The 21875-nt window shown below is 37.2% G+C and overlaps 2 protein-coding genes across 7 annotated transcripts; both read right to left on the bottom strand.

Annotated features, from left to right (window-relative positions):
- Positions 1-4: 4 nt before the first annotated feature.
- TMEM50B (transmembrane protein 50B) lies at positions 5-13604 on the bottom strand. Of its 6 annotated transcripts, none has more exons than XM_007427247.4 (7): positions 12493-12628; positions 9420-9570; positions 7202-7314; positions 6228-6295; positions 5454-5546; positions 3142-3199; positions 10-1464 (listed from the first exon to the last, which is right to left on the bottom strand). In XM_007427247.4, exons 2-7 carry the CDS (start codon positions 9516-9518, stop codon positions 1419-1421), a joined length of 477 nt encoding a protein of 158 aa, XP_007427309.1. In that variant the 5' UTR covers positions 9519-9570; positions 12493-12628; the 3' UTR covers positions 10-1418. The 6 variants fall into 6 exon arrangements, with proteins under 6 accessions (XP_088000763.1, XP_088000762.1, XP_007427309.1 ...); XM_025166086.2 differs by lacking the exon at positions 12493-12628 and adding an exon at positions 11919-12376; XM_025166085.2 differs by lacking the exon at positions 12493-12628 and adding an exon at positions 12636-13263 and having other exon boundaries at positions 11-1464.
- A 5210-nt stretch (positions 13605-18814) lies between these two features.
- DNAJC28 (DnaJ heat shock protein family (Hsp40) member C28) lies at positions 18815-21603 on the bottom strand. The gene is made up of 3 exons (XM_025166083.2): positions 21445-21603; positions 20743-20817; positions 18815-20157 (listed from the first exon to the last, which is right to left on the bottom strand). The coding sequence occupies exon 3, from the start codon at positions 20109-20111 to the stop codon at positions 18972-18974; it is 1140 nt and encodes a 379-aa protein (XP_025021851.1). The 5' UTR covers positions 20112-20157; positions 20743-20817; positions 21445-21603; the 3' UTR covers positions 18815-18971.
- Positions 21604-21875: the final 272 nt, after the last annotated feature.

Raw genomic sequence — 21875 nt, forward strand, 5'->3', positions numbered from 1 at the left:
TATTCTTATATGTAAAATAAAGCAAGATTTTTATATTGCTGATTATTTGACTTTAATATAATTACAATGAACAAAATAGTTTAATCTTTGTAATGTGGTGAGAGTCTGGTACCAAGAAAGAAGGAACAGGACAACTCTTAGCATGTTAAGTTTGCGTCATAGTCTGTCCTTTGAGAGGGCTAAGAAAGGCTTCAAGAGATAACTACCTGGCCAGTTTTACTTTCTAGCTGTGGGAAAAGTCAAAAGCATGCAAGGTAGAAAACCTGGAATATCTGCTTCAGCAGGACCTTCTATAGTCAGACTGTAGAGCAACTTGAGTATTCATAATTTAACAGAACATTTAAATTATATAGCATGCCATAATTTTCAGTATACAGTTAGCCTAAGTTAATATGTCACTGAACTGCATACATGTTCATTTATATAAATTAAATATCTAAAATTTCTGAAAACATTTAAGATGATAGTCTTGCCATATGTTGTAATAAAAATATATACTCTCTCCAACGATCCTTTTTGTTTGGAATCTAGACGATCACATCTAAAGATACACAGACATTTTCCTAACAAAGTAAACAATAGAATAGGAGCTCCTAAATTTTTCTGAACATAAAATTTCCCTTACTCTGCATATTGCATAAGCATATAAAATATGCAACAATTCTGCATTAAAATAATTGCAATCTCTGTATGTATAAATAATATATGAACAGAATCTTAAGTGATATTATAAAAAATCTTTAACAAAATGCCTAAATAGTGTAAAATTTCATATAGACTTTTGTTACAACATCAAATCTATCAGCACTTTTTGGGAACATCCCATTTTAAGGCATGCTGTGCTAAAAAATGAAGCTCTTAGTGCATTTGCAGTAGCATAGGCTATTCACAGAATTTGTGAAATTAGTGTTAAATGAAGTTCTGGAATACAGTACTCTTTTACACAACAATTTAAAAAAAAAGCTTGAAGCTTGAAGAGGTGTAGTCATGCATTACCATATAATGGTGGAACCTTGCAGATACTATTTGAGATAAACTTCAGTCTTTTGCTGAATCTTTGCCTCTTGGCTGATGCCATCTGAGAAGGTACTAGGCTTATTTGTGCTTAAGAGCCGAAGGTGATCTTGAAAAATCTATAGATTTATAACATTCCCTATATTTCATCAGAAAAAAACCCTGCCAACTGCAATAAAAATGGAAGGATTGGGGTCATAGATTACAGATAACCGTAATATATACATATGGACAAATTTGTTATACTAAAAATTTGGAACAGAATACTAAAATCAGTTCACTTTCCAAAAAATAAACATACCAAATGTATAATACAATGAGCTGGGCAAAACAGAATATATCCAAATGTAAATTATATTATTTACATAAAAGACTTGCTATGCAGGATGAAGAAAAATGGATTCTTACGCCCACAATTCTTCTGTTCTTCCAAATTTGTAGATAAGGGTACTATGAAAACAGAAGTTTAGATCTATAAGTCAAATATTCTTGTGCTCTTCAGTAAAAGATACAGTAAAAGCTAGCATATATTTCAATTTATTGGTGCTCCCTTCACTAGTTTTAAAAGCAAAAGCAGATGTGCTAAAATATGGCACCAATGGATATCATTCCAATGTAATCCAGTATCCAGTTCCTTTGGAGATCTGACCTTGTTTAAACAGCACTTTTTAAAAGGTGAAAATTAAGGTAGCACACTAATAAAGCCTTATTAATTGAATTAGGTGAATGATCAGTATCTATTTTTCCCTCTACTGTAGTGCACACCACTTCAAGAAAAAAACAAGAGATCAGTGCTGGATCAGTTAATGCACCCTTAAGATTCAAAGGAATTCAACAAAGTAAAGAAACTGTGAAGCATACTGTAGGTAGCTCCATTGCCTGTTAATCTGACTACTGCTTTAATGTTGAAAAGAAAGTAGTTCAGTAAGAAACCTCAACAAGGTTGCTAAAATATATTAATCACTGTATAAACATTAAACATGAGACTGCCTCTCCCCACTTAAAATCCAAAAGGCGAGATACAAAAGAAAAAAGAAGGGAAGACAAAGTCAGTAAAACTCAAAAGGGCAATTCTTAAAATGTATATAGGTTTCAGTTGTGTGTTTTAATGATGAACTGCTTGAATGAAAACAGTTCAGAGAGAGAAAAAAATAAATGATATTTGACCTCTCAGCTTTACTGGTGAAATTGTGTCTAATCACCCTTACTTCTGACCTCAGTTGTGTTAAATTGGTGTGGCATTATTGGTAGAGGGTATTTCTAGAAAGAGGGCCTTAGAAGTGCCAATCAAATGGTGTTGTGAAGTCTTTCCATCTTGAGAGGAGAGGATGTAATAAATGAAGAAATTTTTAAAAAGTAATAACCTTGTGAATGGTCTCTTTCTATGTGTACCTGCATATACAAATAAGGGTCTGCAAATCTTTTACTGTGACAGTAATAGTACTAGTCACAAGTTTGACAAGATACAGCACTGTCGATGCAGCCTCTTTTAATCAGCAAAGGTAGCGGAATAAATCCTGAAGACAAAGGAAAAGAGAACATGTACTTTTTCTTCTGACTTGATCTTGAGATCTACTTGATACTAAGAATAGGTCTTAAAAAAACAGCGGGGCAAGGCGTGGGTCTTCAGTGTTCAAGAATACAAGTTGAAGAAGACTGTACCACAGAACTGGACGTGTATACACATTCTTTGATACAGGGCAAATCATCAAAGCAGCCTTTGTTTTGTACAACTGAATAAAACAGTTGTTCTCCAGATATTTGTTCAGACATAGAAGAGACAAGGAAAGGTATTCTACTATAAGGAGCTAGAGTAATTTTTTTGAAAATCTAGACAGCAATACTGAAATTAGAAACAGATTTATTACCCAACCCATTAAAGGATCGTATCAGAAAATCTGATGCCTTGCAATACCACACTGGAGTAGCCTAGGGTATGCCCTTTTCTTGTTATTTGCTTAGAAAGTCTCTGTTTTATTACTAGGTTGAATATTTACTTAACTTCTAATTTTGATACACAGTGATCTAGAATGAATACCAACACACCCACTTCTGCTGTTCGACTTAACCATTTTCAGTATTACAGATTTAACTTACTCATTCAACATTTTAGGCCTCAGTACTTACCTAAAAAATATCAAAGCATTTTGAAAAAACACAGCTAATCCCGGGTATACATTAATATCTAAAAATACAAACATCAAAATGTATTTTTTATTTTGATATAAGGAAGAAAGTAAAAGTTACTACACGCCACTACAAAATGCAAGGATTTAATTCAAGAGACTATACAAACTGAGTCTGCCCTGGAAATAGGGCCCTTCACGCATCCTAACACAGCGTCTTAAAATTCTGTACTGCTACAGAATTCAGGGCTTTGAAGTTGAGCTGCTGCTAGGGCAAGGAGAGGTTTTTTAATTCATACCTATATATTTGAATTTCAAAAGTTATTACTCAGCTTATTACAAAAACCCAATCATATGAGATGCCTATAATTAGTTGGATAACATGTGAAACCATGTTCTTTCCAGGTTTCTGAGGTTACAGTATCTGAAGTCTCCTTTAAATATAATTCCCTGTATTACTTTAATGCTAAAAGTAACCTGAGACTAATTGATGGCACAACTTATGGCTTGCTAAAATGTTACTCAGCTTTTTCTCTTATATGTTGTATTTACACAACATGCTTATGCATTATTAATATACAGTGGTACCTCGGGATACGAACTTAATGCGTTCCGTGACTCTGGGCGTATCCCGAGTTGGTCGTAACCCGACGCAAATTTCCCCATAGGGTTCAATGTAAATCCGGTTAATCTGTTCCGCCCTCCGAATTTGGTCGCACCCCAAAGCAAATTTTCCCATAAGGTTCAATGTAATTACCGTTAATCCGTTCTGGCGTCCGCGGACCACGCATCAGGGGCGGGAGAGCGGCCGGGCGCGGCGCAGCGGGAAAAAGGCTGGGCGTGGCGCAGCAGGAGAGCGGCCGGGTGCGCCTGACCATGAGTCAGGGGCGGGAGAAAGGCCGGGCGCGGCGGGGCGTGGCAGGAGAGCGGCCAGGCGCGGCGCCTGACCACGCATCAGGGGTGGGAGAACAGCCAGGCGCCATGCGGCACGGCGGGAAAACGGCCGCAGACGTGTCAAGGTGGAAAAATGACCGTACCCCGAGGCGGAGTTCGCACATCGAGGTAAATTTTTGCAGCCGGAGCTGGTCGTAACCCGAAAAGTTCGTTAGTAGAAGCGTTCGTATCCCGAGGTACCGCTGTACCATAATTACAATGTATTTAACTTAACCTTCTGGGTTCACACAATACATTAAATTCTGAACTAGTCAGCACGATAGGCTAAAATAGTTGGCTAGTGGCTAGTTTGTGATTCAGTATGTTTGTGAAAAGAGTTTACAATTTATGCTCACTACATAGGAAAGGAAATGAGGAGCATGTCCTGACTTCTTATAAGGAAGTCCATTTCTACTCTGTAAATTGCCAATGTGTTCATGATAAAAGCACTAAATTAGTTAAGCAAAAGCACTGTCTATTTAACATTCAAAACCTCCACAGAAGGTAGTATATTTAGTGGGCTGTTCAGTGCTGTGGGGTATGTGGAGGTGCAAGCATAGAGTCCCTCTGCATCTCTTCCCAGGATACCGTGGCTGCACCTGAGAGATGCATCCCAGGAAAAGATATAACTGGCTTAAGGGCTCCATTCCCATCCCACATGCTCTGAAACATCTTTCTGCCTTCAGATCCAAAGTGCTAGGCAGTCCTAATATTTATATTCCTGAGCTGAGTACCGTATAATTCAATTCAGTTAAGGTTAGATCAGCAGAAACGTCTTTGCTTTCTCCAGTCTCTGTGCAGAGTTTCACTTGCAGAGACATTGCTATCAACTGCCGCCCAGAGCCACATTTGTGATGGGCGGCTATATAAATGTGATGAATAAATAAACTGAAGGAAAGCACAGTTTTCTTACACAGCCTTGTTCAGACCTATTAAGAGACCCTTTCCTCCACCCTGAAGCGCACATCTTCAGGAAAACATATACCAAGCAAAGCCCTCTACTTCCTCAGCTCATGTGATGTGTTATTAATGTACTATGCTTGATAAATTGAAAAAAAAATCAGTTTGATTTGATGGTTATGTTTCAGTGCACATATTTTTAGAATCTATCAATACTTTAAATATTCTGAAATTACCTTTATTTAAGCTATATTGTAACCATCCATCTCCTTTTATTTTTATATTGTACTTTTGTGTTCTGTACACTATACTATATTGGACATTTTTAACAGTAAAGCAGCCTGGGTTAGAATTTACTACTCTATGTTAAATAATTTCAAAACACACAATTAACATGCATTTGACTGATTTAAAACACTAATTCTTTTTAAGAGTGTTTTTCTCCCCTTAATGAAAAAAATAGTAAGAAGGGATTCTTACTTTGGGTAACATATGCTCCAAAAAGGATCCATATAGAAGCAATAAGTGAGCCAAACATCAACATGAAGCCAATGAAGAGCCAGACACGAGCACCTAAAACAAGATTTACAATTATTGGGCCAATCTTTATTTTTGTGTGTTAAAGATTTCAGTGACAAAATGGACACATCTGCAGAAAAATATACTATTTTTAAGTGCCAGATCAATAGCTCCTAATAAATTCAAGGAAATTGAGGTACAACATGGTGCAAGATTAACCAGATCAATGTAATCTTAAAGTATTTGGTCTTAATAATTAGGTAATATTTAGCAATGTCAGTACCATGCAATTTAAAGAGGGCTATTTTAGCAAGGGGTGCCTCAACCTTCACAATTAAGTTAATTAGATAACTTTGGGAGCATCATTCAAGTATTTGCTGCAAAAGTAAAATGGGACTAGACCCTAAACATACACTGTCCAACATTCATGAAGGGTGCAACATAAAATTGTGATAAAACAAGTGTGTTTCCTGAAATTGTCAAATAAGTTTTTACTCCTTCCTTTGTTTAGCCTGAAAATTTAACATTTTCCCTAAGCATTAATATTGCTTTTAGAAAGCAACATTAGCAGTGTTTTTCCTCAAAAGCAGGAAGAAACTTGTGCATGACTATCTATTCTTCATAATAATGTTTTGCCTTACGGTCGAAATAAGGATAGAAAGTTTTGACATGCTGCACCTTCTCCTGAATAGCAAGTTTTCAGATCAGGATTCATGTAAACAGAAGTTTGCTTACCTGTTCTTCCTAAACATCCATCACCATAACTATCTCCTCTCACTTGAGCATTTGATACAGCATTTATCCTGCAACATATTCACAGATAAAAAAATCTTAAAAATAGAAAAAAGCAGAAAGAAGATCCATTTGATTACATTTCTCCATTTTAGCTTTCTTTCCTTTGAATCCAAAGAAGTTAAAGCAGAAAAGATATCAAATCCAAAATATTACAGCTCAATAACCAGTGCGTAAAACAGGAATAGTTAATTTAATTTATTTTCTTGTTCAATTTTCTGTAATTATAACATTTGTCTGATAGTTTACAAGCCTAAGCATCTTTTTTCTGATGTGGCCACAGACCAGTACAATGAACAGCAGTGCCTTGAAGTGAGAAAAGTAATAAGTTGTAATCAGTTTTAATAACAGCCAGCATAAAGACATATTGAAATGGGAAAACCATAGAGCAGGAATGGTTCTCTGAAGTTGAAGATGGTATGGAAATCTTTAGTGCAAACAAAAACCTTTGTTTTTAAAAAGATTTTTTTAAAAAAAGCAGAAAATCTTTATGCAAATTAGAAACCAGAAAAATAGCATATCAAAATCTTTCCAAATATGAGCAATAATGAACAAATGAGAAATAAAAGAACTCCCTTAGAAATTTATTTTGCTGTTTGTAGCAGTCAACAAACAATAATTCAAAAAACAATTGAAGTATAGAGAACAGATATATACAGTGAAATCTCTCTTGATTCAAACATGATTCTTGGTGACTACAAGGATACAGTACATGTACATTGTATTCTGGACAAGATTTGGAAATGGATTTGCCATGGCTTTCTTCCAAGATGTTTTTAGACTGGTCTACAGCCTTGAGATTTCCTAATGGTGTCCCATCCAACCTAACCCTAACCAGATCAAATCCTTCTTAGTTTTTTCAACATCAGCCAATGTAAACAAGGTGCTGCCCCCTGCCATGCTTTATACAGACTTACATGAAAAAAGCTAGAGTGGAAAATACTCCACAAGTGTGGAATGCGTGGTTCATTTCTTCTGGCTTAGAATAAGCTACTGCAGCATCTATCATTATCCACCAACCTGTAAAAAACTGTAAAAATATAATTGATCAATTAATTCTGAAAACTATTTTAAAAAGGTCACACATTCACCTGTTTCTTCCCAATATCATCTTCATTAAGCACCATAATCATATGAGCCCCAGCCTCTCAATTCCATAACCTGAACCAAGCTTCTAAGCCAAATAGATAAGATTGTCACAAGTTATTCATTTCCAATGTCATTAAAACAATGATATGCTGGAAACAGTAATGTGAACAAGGTATGTGCAGTCTATACTATTAGATTTCATTATAAAAGCTACTGTAAAAGAGAGCCAAACAGACTCCATGACTTGGAAAGAAGGATCTCTTAACCTTCTACCATGAGTTGTCATTAAGTAGTTGTACTTAACTTTTATATTGCATTTCTGTAAAATACATGAAGCAATGCAGAATAAAACCAGAAAAATAGCATATCAAAATCTTTTACCCAAAAAATTATCACAAGAAGCCCCTTTGCACCACACTGCTGGGCTGGGCTTCGTGCTGCGGCTCAGGGGCTACTTTTTGCAGCTCCAGAGCCATAGCATGCCAAAAAGCCCCTTTGCACCACGCTCCTGAGCTGGGGCTGGGCCTTGGCCTCGGCCTCACACAAAGGGGCCTTTTGGTGCTGCAGCTCTGGGGCTGCAAAAACCAGCCCAAGCTGCAGTGCAACATGAAGCCCAGCCTCAGCCTAGCCCAGCAGCTAGGCTGGGCATGCCTCGTCAGCAGTGGGAGCAAGAAGACGGCGAAGGTCAGCTGGGGCGGTGGAGCACAGGGCGGCAGGAGACCTGGAGTGCAGGATGGCGAAGGTGACTGCGGCTTCCCAGAATGTGGCAAGGAGCCCCAAAGCCACACAGTTCTGGGGCTGTTTGCTGCCCCACAAGGCAGGGTGCACGGTGACCAAAAGGGCAGAGATGGGGCGGGAGATAGGTGGGTGGTGGGAGTTGGAGGCAGTCCCCTACCTCACTGAGGCTCGGATCTGGGAGGGACCAAGCCTGGAATGGCTTGGATTGGGGTGGGTCCTCGGCTAACAACTGCAACAGGGAGTGCCAGGAATGCCGTTGCTAAGGAATGTGGTCATGTGATGCCTTGCTTTGTGATCACATTGCTTAGCGATGGAAATTCCAGTCCCAGCTATGGTCATAAGTCAAGGACCACCTGTAATACTGGAACATTTATAAAATATGTCTGGAATAATATCAAATAGCCATCAATACAAATATATTTATCCATAAAGCCTATGTTCTTTCAGTATTCTGTTGTATTGTGGGAAGGGGATGTTTCTAGTTTGCAAAAGAAAACAAACATCTCCAAAATTTGCAGTTCATACCATTTTCAAGACTTTTTTTTTTTTTTTTGGTAACACCCAGGATCCTTTCCTGGCCGATAAATATTGTTATTTCTCAAATAGATATGACTGAGTTGGGACTTGTTCTAAGGTCATGATATTTAAAAAAGTGCTTTTGATTGGCTTTAAGTATTTTTATTCCAGAAACTTTACAAGAACATAGTTCAGAACACTGTTATCTATCTGTTCCCTAGTGAACACAATTTTTGTGGAAATATGTGGAGAACTGCATTGTAAGAGACCAAATGATGTCCACTATAAGTTCCAATAAAGGAATACATACAAACATAAATTGAGAGATGTTATTTATTACATTACTAACACAATAATTTATGAGTTCGCACAGCAATGAGGACCTGACTAAGGGATCTTGTGATTAGCAAGGGCTCATCGGACTTCATTATTAGAATTGAACATCCATCCATTATTATTTCTAAAAGATTACAGCTACAGCAGTTATGGGGGCTTCTTCAGTAATCAGAAAACAATTAAAATTAATCCAAGGGTTTTTTTCCTTTTTCTCTTTTATGTGCAAAAAGTAAAAAAAAGAAAACCCCACAAAAATATGTAACTCTTACTAATCAAAACTAATGTTATATTTGTCACATTATACAATGTCACTATTAATATCATGTCATGTTACACAACTGAATTATTAAAATTAATCTAAATTAGTTGAATGCTACAAGCTCTTACAGAAGTGAGATATGGGTCATGATACTACAAGGACTTAAAATAAGCCATAAGTAATGTCATATGACTTACCAAGACCCCAGCTACCACAGAAGCAACTGTATTTCTTCTTTCACTCCAATCAATACATTCACATTCAGGCCAACGGAAATTGTCTAGGAAGCCTGCCATTTTTCAAATTCAGTTGGGCTTCTTTACGCTAGATTTTTGTAAGTTTCCACTCCTAAAGATCAGAAAGAAAACCAAACTGAAGACCAATGGGGTTATTTTCATGTTAAAGTTTGGATCAGATGAAAAGGTTGCTTCAACTGAATTATATATTAGCTCTGTGTCACTAGATCTTAATATCCTTAAGTATGTTTATTGTGCATTTCTCAGTATTTTGCAATACTATTGGAGAGGAACATTAATAGTGGCTTGCTCAAAGCCTTTGAGCAAGCTTAGAGGAGAGATTAAATTTAAATCAGAACTTTCTCACTCACAACTTAGTTCAATGATCAGAACACCAAACAGAATACTCAACTATAGCATTTTGAGGAGGAGGTCTACCTATAGTACAGTACAGGAGGGAATCACAACAAAAGCCAATACTTAGACTTTTACAGAATAAAGGACCTTGGAGGCTGAAACTCCACTACCAAGCCCTTTAAGACTATGATGAAAAGCAAAGCGATGAACTGCACCACATATTATTCAATCAATTCACAAAGACCTAATTACATACATAGACTTCTAGAATCATCAGCATGAGCAACAGTAAGTTCAAAAGCCACATACTCTGTATGAATATAGAAATATGCAAAAACTTGTGCACAAGTTTGACTGTTACAACTGAATGCAGGTTATATTGATTTCAATTGGAACTAAGTTTAACTAATACTCTGGATCTGACTCATGTGTTCCATTTCTAGTTTCATATACTTTTGCATACATACTCATTCATTTCTCTCAATCCTTCAGCATTAAAATAGAAATATATATTGATAAAACATATTTTTACAAAAGATACACAGACACAGAAACATATGCAAAGTGCCTATCATATCCAGATTGGTATTTATTTATACAGGACAATCTGTGCATAATTCTTATTTTATAAGCTATGACTAGGTTTGTACAATATATGAGGCTAAAATGTGATCAGCTAGTGTATGGTTCGGTGTGTTCCGTAAACCCCAGGTAACTGGGTAAATTCAATAAATCAAGGTTCAGAAAACAACGAATTTGCATGTTATGTCAAGGCAGTCTTGAATTAACCTTGACAGTAAAGGATATTCCATAGTTCTTTCTAGGAAGAAGTTTTACTGAGAAACAATTTATCTAGGAATAGTTATTATAGTAAGCATGAAGTTGTCTATATTCTCTCTCTTTTAGGACAAGACAATACACAGAACTAGGAAGTGATAAATTATTAGTAAGCCATACTGTTCCCCATTCAGTGAAAGAAAAGGTACAAAACACAAAAAGGAACAGAGGAAACAAATCCCCTTGGTTGTCAATACATACATACACCTTTTACACACACACACACATTTATTTGTGTTTAAAGCCTTAATTTATTTTAGATATTTTCAGACAGTTCTTTCCTTCCATTCATGCATTTCCTTAACAATAATATCAGATATTTCAAGGAAAAATCGAAGAAACTTTTAAGTAAAAAGTATCTTTTTTTTTTTTTGGAACACCTGTGAGACTAGAGGCACTTCCTCCCTTACAATTGTAAACTAAAAAATTGAGATAAAAAATATACAGCTGTAGCCTCTGAAGCTTTCTCTTTACATGAAACATATAAGGCACATCTAACTCTCTTAACAATTTTTTTTGTGATGTATTTGCTACCTAGAAAAATATTCAACCTGGTATTTCAGATTGAAACAATAAATATACTGTCATTCTGAATGAAGATGAAAGAGCAGTTGATATAATTTATAGCACAATTCCTAGGAAAACTAGGGAGAAGCAATCCATCAATTCCCTTCCAGGTATTTTGAATTATAACTCCAATAAACCTAAGACAGTGCAGTTAATAATCAAAGATTATGGGATTTGTATTCTAACACTTTTGAAATTGCTAGTTTGGTTATAATATCTAATTATAATGTCCAATTCAAGATTAAACAAATTCTACAGATATGTTTCTTGGACAAGTTAACACCCTGTCATAAGTACTGTACACTCAGCACTCGTTCCTCTCTGCTCTAATGCATTCAGTAAGCATTTGCCACCATTTCATTTAGAACAAGCTCACACATTTCATCCATTATTTAGAATTAGATTATGAAGTGCAAAGCCACTAAAGATCAGATACTAAAAACAATATAATCAAATTAAGAACTTAAAAGGTAATATTTTATGAAAATTTATCTGAGAATTAAAACACACTGAACTCTAAAAGAAACATTTCAAGCCAATTCATTATGCATTTGTCATTCACTATTAATTCTTCTAATCTCCAGGAGAATATATCCATTTTTTTAAAGCTACAGTTCTGAGAAAGGCCAACACAAGATAATAAGGTCTCATTCTCATTATTGTTGTCCTCCAGAAGCACTTAAACAATGTTTTATTCACCTGGTGGAGTGTGGTCACGCAAGTGGAACCAGTTTCATATTAAAAGATAGTGTACTGGGTTGCAGCTATTTCCACTGAGTATAATTATGCCGAACATTATATAGACGCACCGTGGGTGGAGATCGACCCTCCAGCTATTCCTGTGTAGGGTTTTAATCTTTAAAAAAAGGACGAAGAAAAAGGCAGAGAAAGAGATGTAAAAACAGGCAAGGTCAGGAGTGGGGCATCCACACGGACACGAATAACCTCGCTTGAAGGAGGAAATAAAAGGGGCGCCTTGAAGGCTAAATGAGTGAGGTGGGAGAGAATCAGACGTCGCAAGTATTCAGGGAAGGGAGGCATTAAATGTTTGTTTCCTTTGCAATTTTGTTCACACCGTCAACGCACGAGTGTCAGGTTCCGTCAGTCTCCCCACCATCTCCCAGCTGAGCTGAAATTTCTTTTCTTTTTAAAAGCTTCTCGCTACTCCGGGAAAGCAAGCGAGGTTCCTCGCTCTACCTGCCCGTTAACCTCATGACCGCCAGAAAAAGAAGGGGCACTGGGCGGCGCCCATTTCATTAAAAAAAAAACCTACCTCAATTCCTCTCAGGTTAAAGCAAGCAAGCGGCAGGGCGAAACAGCAGGAAGAACGTCTCTACCCCTCACCCGAGTCCCCACGAGCGCCTGAGCAAAGCGAGCGCAGAAAGAAGGCGACACTCACCAAACTAGATCCCTCACCTAGTAGAACTCGCCTTTCCATCCGCGACCCTACCGGCCCGGCTCTACCAGCAAAGAGGCATGGGAGAAGGACGGGGTCCTTAGCCAATCGACAGCCAGCGTACTCGTCACAATGGAGGTCGGACTATTTGCTAGGAAGCGCGAGGATTGGACAGCGGCACACGCTTGGTTTTCCGGGAGTAAAAGTGGGTATAGACTGGGTTCCGCCCACCTCCTCGACTTGCAACTGTAGATGAAGAGTAATAAGGGTTACTGACTCGTCGTCCCCGTGGTCAAGGCGCATGAGGCAGTAGGAAAAGTGGGGGAGGAAGCCAAGGGTGTAAATTCCTTGGAATCCGTAGCGCACGTTTCTACCTTATCCATCTTTATTTGGAGATGAGTTCCAATGAGCTTAATAGGAATTCTTTCCAGTTAAATGTGCATAAGACCGCAGCTGCAAAGAACGCGAAGTTAGCTAGCAAACACATTTCTATATTTGCTGCAATTTTAATTTTCCTCGCTTCTTTAATTCACACAGTATTTATTGTTCTCCCCTTCCAAAACAGTGCTGCTAGATCAGGCCAAAGTCAGTGTTAATCCAACAATTTGTTTCTCACTGCAAAGCTAGATGGGTTTTGAGATACTTGCAAGTAGAAATATATCCCCCTCCCATCACTATTTCCCTTCAACTGGGGGGATAGGTTGCCCTACTTGGGAGGCAACACTGAATCTTCAGGAACAATAGCCTTTGTCGGCGCTGTCCTCCACAAATTTCCAATCTCACACCAGGTATGTTGATAACTCTAACAAGCTGGTTACTCATGTGAATTTTTTTTTCTTTTTGTTTGAAATATCTTTCCAGTCAGCTTCACTGGTTCCTAGTTCTAGTGTTTTGAGAGAGGGAGAAAAACCTCTCCATGCATGATTTTATATGTCTTGATCATGTTTCCCTGCTTGCCTTTTTTCCAAGCTAAAGAGTTCTCAAATACCTTTTCTCATAAGGAAGATCTTTCAGCCCATGATAGTTTTATTTGCCCTCTTCTGCACTTCTTTCCAGCTCTTATTATATTTTTTTTCAAGTGCGGTGATTACAACTGTATACAGTACTCTATATACGTGTCATACTTTTGCAAAAAGGAATTTTTATTTTCCTATTAATCCCTGGCATGGAATTTGCCATGCTAACGTGAAAGATAGCACACATGGGGTTGACACTGTCATTGAGCTATCCATCTCACAGCCCATTAATATATAGATAAAGATTTTTGGCTACATGTACAACTTTCATGTGTGTGTGCCTTTGAGCCAGTCTTGACTCATGGTGACTTCCTGCACAAGTCCGTGCAGTTTTCTTGGTAACATTTTCAGAAATGGTTTGCCATTGTCTTCCTCCTAGGGCTGACAGAGAGTGACTGGCCCAATGTCACCCAACTGGCTTCATACCTAAGGCAAGATTAGAACTCACTCTCCTGGTTTCTAGCCTAGTGCTTAACCACTACATCAAACTGGCTCTCATGTACAACATACTGTATTATACTTACTTGAACTGAATTGTATTTGCCATTTGGTTGAGCATTCTCACAATTCAGAGAAAACCTTCTAGAGCTCTTCACAATCCCTTTGGTGTTTTACCATCCTGTATAATATAACATAATCTGCAAATTTAGCCAGCTCATTGCTTGTCTCTAAATCAAGATCATTTATCGACAAGTTAAAAAGTACTGGTCCCAACCATCAAAGACCCTTAAGGAACTCCACTTCTTCACTCCATTGTGAAAACTGCCTACAAGTAGTCCTCATTTAGTGACAATTGGGATCAGCAACTCAGTCATTAAGCAAAGCTGTCACTAAGTAAGTAAAGTAAGATCTTCAGCTTTCCTTTGCTTTACAAACCTGTGAAGGTCATAAATGTGAGGACTGCATAAAGTTAATTTTTCATCACAGTTGTAACTGCAAACGGTCACTAAATGAGGCAGTTACTAAATGAGGACTACCTGTATTCTTATCTTGCTATCCGCTCTTTATACCATTTGCAACCCATAAAAAGACAGGTTCTCTCTTCCCATGCAAAGGCTGCTAAGCTTGGTGAAAAGCCTTCATGAGGAAGTTTGACCCAGGACTTTTGAAAATCTAAGTGTAGAATGTTGTCAGGATGACTTCCAGCCATGTGCCAGCTGAAACTTGCAAAAAATTCCAAAAGGCTGGCAAGGTTGGATTTATCTTTGAAGAATCCATGCTGATTTTCCTTCATCAAGTCTTGTTCCTCTGTCAATCTACTTTTTTTTTCTTTGATTACTATTTTTACCAATTGCCTAGAAGAGAAATTAAACTGATTGGCCTATTATTTCCTGGCTCTCCCCCACGTCTTTTTAAAGTCACATTACCTACCTTCCCATCCTCTGTTATTGAGTCTGATTTGAGTGACAAACTACAATTTTTTGCTAGATCAGCAATTTTACATTTGAGTCATCCCAACCCAGTCATTTGTTACAATATAGTCTCTCAAGAGATCCTAGAATATTCTCAAATGTTATCTCAATTTGGTTTTAGTTGTTCTGATCCTTACCCCAGTACAGGCTCATATATCTGTTCCATATCCAATGGCTCAACTATTTCCCTATCCGGTTTTCCACTTCAAATACATTCAAAGAAATAATTATTCCCCTTTATGTTTTTTTGCCACATGCTCAAATCCATTCATTCTGTTCCTTTGCATACACTTCTTTTCTTTATCTTACACTTTCTCTGCCACAATGTGTGCTCCTTTTTGTCTCACTAGGACAGACTTTCAATTTCCTGAAGAAAGCCTTATGTTTACATCCTTCTGGACACTGCTAGAAAGCTATCCTCCTTCTGGTTAATCCTTTCTTTTGCTGTAGAATAGAGTCAGGACCAGAAATATTGGAACAATGATAACTGTTTTGGCATTTGGCCTCTGTACACCACCACATTGAAGTTGAAAGGAAATATACCCAGATGGGAGCGAAGTCAGGACTTTCAGCTGTAATTCAAGGGGTTTGACAAAAGTGGAGCACTAACCATTCAGGAAGTACAGCCAGTGGCATACACACACCCCATCGTTGGTGGCTTATAAGTAATGGAACAAACGAACATCATTACAAATATAAGGATCACCTTTAATACCTGGATGAAAATCCTTTGCAGTCAATGCCTGCCTGAAGTCTGGAACCCATGGACATGACCAAATGCTGAGTTTCCTCCCTCGAGATGCTTGGCCAGGCCTTTACTGCAGCTGCCTTCAGCTGCTGCTTGTTTGTGGGTCTTTCTGCCTTCAGTCTTGTCTTCAGTAAGTGAAAAGCATGCTCTATCAGGTGACTGACTTGGCCATTGAAGAACATCCCACTTCTTTGCTTTGAGAAACTCTTGGGTAGCTTTTGTTGTATGTTTTGGGTCATTCTCCATCTGCAATATGAAGCAGTGTCCTATCAGTTTGGCAGCATTTGGCTGAATCTGAGCAGAAAGTATAGCCCTATACACTTCAGAATTCATCCTGCTGCTTTTATCAGCAGTCAGGTCATCAATAAACACCAGTGACCTGATTCCATTGGCAGCCATACATGCCCATGCCATAACACTGCCCCCACCATGTTTGACAGATGATGTGGTATGCTTTGGATCATGAGCTGTTCCTTTCCTTCTCCATACTTTTCTCTTCCCATCATTCTGGTGCAAGTTAATCTTGGTTTCATCAGTCCAAAGAATCTTATTCCAGAACTGGGCAGGCTTTTTTAGGTGTTTGCTGGCAAAGTCTAATCTGGCCTTTCTGTTCTTGAGCGTTACCAATGGTTTGCACCTTGTTGTGAAGCCTCTGTATTTACATTCATAAAGCCATCTCTTGACTGTAGATGTTGACAATGACATGCTTACCACCTCAAGAGCGTCCTTGACCTGGCTAGATGTTGTGAAAGGGTTCCTCTTCGCCATGAGAATTCTGTGGTCATCCACTTTAGTTGTCTTCCATGGTCCTCCAGGCCTTTTGCTATTGCTGAGCTTGCCAGTTAATTCCTTCTTTTTCAGGATGTTCCAAACTGTTGTATTGGCCACTCCCAATGTTTTTGCTCTCTCTCTGATGGTTTTGTTTTCTCAGCCTAATGATGGCCTCCTTCACTCGCATGGACACCTCTTTGGAGAGTTCCAGTGAACAGCTACCAAATGCAAATGTAACACTGAACCACCTCCAGGCCTTTTATCTGCTTGATTGGTCATGGGGTACCCAGGAAACAGGCTACACCTGGCCATGCAGCTGTTTGTCAGCCATTCATTTCATTACTTATGAGCCACCAATGATTGGGGGGGGGGTGTATGCCACTGGCTGTACTTGTTGAATGGTTAGTGCCCCACTTTTGTCAAACCCCTTGAATTACAGCTGAAAGTCCTGACTTCACTCCCATCTCAGTGTGTTTCCTTTCAGTGTGGTGTACAGAGGCCAAATGCCAAAATAGCTATCCTTGTTTCTGGTCCTGACTGTATGTTCTAGTTGAACATCAATTAGTGTGATTTTAAATAACCTTCAGATACTTGAAGGTATTTGGGCTTCTTGACTTTTCTTTTCAATTTATTTTTCAGTACTCCATTCATTTTTGAGAAATTTCCCCTTCTAAATAACCCTTCTATAATTAAATTTGGATCCTGCTGGCAGATTCCCATTTGTATGTATACTAAATTTAATGCCATTATACTAACTGTTTCCTACTGGCTAGAATATAAATACTGTTTCAGTTTGTGATTTTGCAGTGAAGATTACTTTCATCACATTATTTTTCAGAGAACAGTAAGAAAAAGTGACACAAGTTCTGAGAAGGTAGAGAGACATACCTTAAGGGCAACTAAGGGGACAACAAGCACATGTTTTTCAGTAGACAAATAATTTATGCATTTATTGTGTGATGAGGGAGATGTGTAAGGGGGAATTTCTATCAATAGAAATGGTAAACATATTTTCACTTACATATCTTTTATTAAATTATTATAAAATATTTTAATTAAAATTAATTGAATATATTAATATTAAAACTAATATTTAATAATTGTTAAATTATTAAAATTATTACTTATCTTTGTAAGAAAACTCAAGGAGACAAAGAATCAAACCATATTTTAATAATTTCTAATCGTTTATCAGTCATAAAATTTTTGCAGAATGCCAAAAAGCAGCTAGTTGGATAAATCTAGATAATGTTATAATAGATTTGTTGGGAGATATTAGCAATCATGCAACCTTATATCTGGGTATGGGGGTCAAATACAGTGTCCAGTTGGTTTCAATGGAGGTTACTCACTGAATATAGTCAATGTGAAGCCTAAGCCACTAACACTGATTAGATATACTGTAATACCCATCACATTCTACTGAGTACAGTTTTGCTGAGGCTTTCCAATTATATTTTCTTCACAAATTAACATTTCTGTGAGCCTCTTCAATTACATTAACTGCATCTGATGTCACTCCCACAAGTACTCTTTGTTTCACTGCAATTTAATAATCACTGGTAACTTAGATTTCTGATAATCAGTTTCCAGTCCCAGTAATTTTAAACAGTGCAGCTCCCTGTGTATAGCATTATAATTCTTTTGACAGCCAAGTTCCTTCCATATTCTGAATAATATTTTTGAATTACAGAGCACTTCTCTACATTTTTAGTTCAAACAGATCTTATACTTTACTCAATAGCCTAATTACCAAGTAATTTTTCATAGGATTTTAGCCTAAAGCAATGTTTGTTTAATTAGCAGCAAGATTAGCCCACTCCCTTTAATGAGAATGGGCTATCAATGCAAATAGCTAATACCAATTAACTATTAAACAAATTGTTTAATAGTTAATTGGTATTAAATAGTATAAAATATATGAAAAATAATATAGTATAAATATATGAAAAATAATATGCATTCATAAAAAACCAGTTAAATCTGGTCTCAAGTTTTCACTTTTTCTTAATCTGCTTTTGGAAAAAAAAGTCGCAGGATAACAGATCATAGATTAGAGAACAGCTCTTCTCATGACTTCAACATCAATTTCTTTTTATCCCTAAAAGTACATAGAGAAGTATCTCCTCTTAAATGTACTATTTCAAAAACACAGAGTAGCCCCTTTTTAAAAAATACCTAATGTATAAACACAATTTAACTAATATTCTAGTTATTTAAATATTAATTTGACAAAGGAATATCAACAAAAATAAGATTATTGGTAAACATTTATTTGTAGTTTTGCAGTTCAGTTCAGTTTTTCAGTTTGAATAAGGGATTGTTCTAATAAATAGGAAAAAAAGAAAAGTTCTATGAATCTTATTTAAAGTGCATTGAATATGAAATTAAATGACTACATTCTTGATCTTACTTCAAAATAAGATCTATCCATTTAAAAAAAATGGTTTTCATGTCATGTCTACCATGTTCATTTTCTGTTTCTGTTTTCTTTGCTTCTGGTTCGGACTTCTTTTTCATCTGGGTTTCATAGATGTCTTGTGCACGTGCAATCTCTTTATCTGCATTAAAATGCACCATTTGTCTGCTAAGAATAGGAACAACTAAGTTGAAATCATTAATTCTTTTGTTTAATGTCTTAATATTTTCCCTAAATTCTTCACAAACCTTCTTCCATTGCTTCTCTTTTTGGGCTGTCACTGGATCTCCTAACTTATTCCTAGAAGCTACTATAGCCTTCCTTAACTTTTCAATTGTTTCCCGTATTTCTTTCTGTATAAGGATCCATTCTGGTTGGTATCCATTATCTATCAGGATCCTATTCAGATTGTGTGTCATAGGATCAATGTGTGGACAGTCTGAAAATTTTTGTAATGGCTTTCCTTTACCACTTAAATTATCAAAGTCTCCTTTTGCCATAGATTCTTGAATGAGGTCTTCAACCAAGCGTTCAATTGCTTGGGTTATTTTTGCTTTTTTACTTTGCTTTACATCTTTAGCTAACATAACATCACCTGCAGCCAGTTGGCTCTCCATTTGCCGCTGTCGATACTCCATGATTTGTTCAGAAGCTCGATCGACTCTGAACTGCACATACTGCCTTTCTCTTTGACTTGGAGTACCAAAACCAATACCTTCAAAATTTAAATACTGTCTATGTTGTACAGCTTTAGATTTCAATTTGTCTTTATCATCATCCTCTTCCTTGTCTCTTGATTTTATTTTCTTGACCATATCATTAAGCACAACTCTGTATGCTTCTTCAATTTGAACAAAAGTTGCAGAATTTGCTGTAGCTGATCCACTATCTGGATGGTATTGCTTAGCAAGCTCTAGAAATGAATTTTTAACATCATCCAGTGAACATCCTTCCTGAAGTTTAAGTAGCTTGTAAGAGTCTATAATGTCCTGAGGCTTGTGATCTGACATCAGTCTACGGCCATAGGTAAAGCAATCTTGAAATGATTTTGCTTTCTTTGGAAGCAATGCTGAACATATCCAGACATGATAGTGTATTTTTCTCGTCAGCACCACACAGACCCACTTCATAATTCTTCAGTGCAGCTATAGTATTAACCATCACCTAACTGTAAATCTGAACAAATTTAAATAGAATTAAATGAATTATTATGAATTAATACTTCTTAAATTACCTATTGTTAATACCAAGCTCTTTTCTGTTAGATAGTTTTAGAAAATCAAATTGAATGGGTACACACAGTAAAAATTTAGAGGGCAAAAGTGTGTGGACTGCACTTTATATCTGCTGCTAGATATTCCATTGTGTCAATGGAATCTGACTGTTTTAGAAGACATGTTGATTCTGCCATGGTGTATTAATACAACAGAAATTGTTCTCTTGAATAATGAACAATTATGAATTGGAGCTCAACATAGACTGCACATACTCAACAGATACTGATTGAAAGAAACACAATCCATTTCCATCAAATATTATAACATTTAAAATGAAATTGATTAAAAAGCCAATGATTTACTAGCCCAAACTAGGAAATCAGTGAGGTCAACTAAAAACAAACAACATCTTTCCCAGCAGACTAACCTAACCATATAAATATTGCCCCAGAATGCTGCAGAATGATAGTATTATGCTGCAATGCTGCCAAATAGTCATAATACAATTTCTTAATACTCTAGAGTTAAAACCATTAATACTTACCTTTCATTCTTCTATAAGCGCATGGTTATTCTGCACATCTTGAAAGTACTGAGTTCTAGTGGATTTCTTTTTAGACTGTGAAAAAATGAAAATTCCCACCAAAAATATAAACAGCAGCAAAGGTGAACTGTTGGTCCATCAGTTAAACTACTCTATTATTTACATTACTAAGCTGAAATGCGGCCATTATTTTTTATACATTATATCAATATTTTTTCCTATTCATATATAGATTTTTTTCCATCTTGAGTAAAATAACAGAACTAGCAAATGTATTTGGATTAATAATAAATTAAAAAATAGAAATATGAATATTTTTGTTTTTTCTACCATTTGTTATCCTTTATTGTGACTCATTCCTAAAAGGAGCTATGTTTCCTGCAATTCACCTGTTCATGGTTTTAATTAAAACCCTTTCCCTCTCCAGCCTAAAACAAGTGCAAAAAACTGGCATTTGGTGCAGGCTTAGTTTTGCTATCTTGTTCATTATTCGCACTTCCCAGACCTGTATCAAACTGATCCTTGCATTTCATAAGAAAAGAGATTGGGGGACGGGGGGGGGCAGACCCTGGTACATTGCCACGACCGCAGAACACTTTACAGTTTTTGGAATCTGTTACATTTAAATTCCTCCTGAGGTACGAAAAGAAAAATTAAGACAAAGCCTTTCTCTCGCCCCCTCGCTACACCTAACAATCTCACCACTTCTTTCACTCCTCCAGCCAGTAACCTTTATCATGTCGGCTGCGTTTTCACATTTAACACGTTAACCAACAACCAGCCACCTTTGCTAACGGCTCTGGCCGAAACTGCAACCGCGACCCCAGTGCCCAAGGTCGACGTCTCTACGGATCATCTGTCATGCCGCAGGGGGTTATGGGAGACGTAGTTTTCCTAAAGACGGCGTGTGAGTCCCGCTGAGCCAATCGTCACAGGATAGGAAGATAAAGCCTCTTCCTGAGGCGGCTCTGAAGGGAAGATGGCAAGATAAAACGCTGGTCTATATTTAATTATTGTATAATGAATCCATAATATCATTACCCGGCTAGGTAACATCTTCAGTGCATGTTACCTAGCCGGGTAATGAAACGTTTGCAAGAAAAGAACCAAGCTCAGAGAACCCCAAGGACTCC

This window comes from Python bivittatus, unplaced genomic scaffold (assembly GCF_059951505.1).
Source record: "Python bivittatus isolate LINGU-HERP-01145 unplaced genomic scaffold, Pbiv_v1 ctg000350_np1212, whole genome shotgun sequence".
Taxonomy (NCBI): Eukaryota; Metazoa; Chordata; class Lepidosauria; order Squamata; family Pythonidae; genus Python; species Python bivittatus.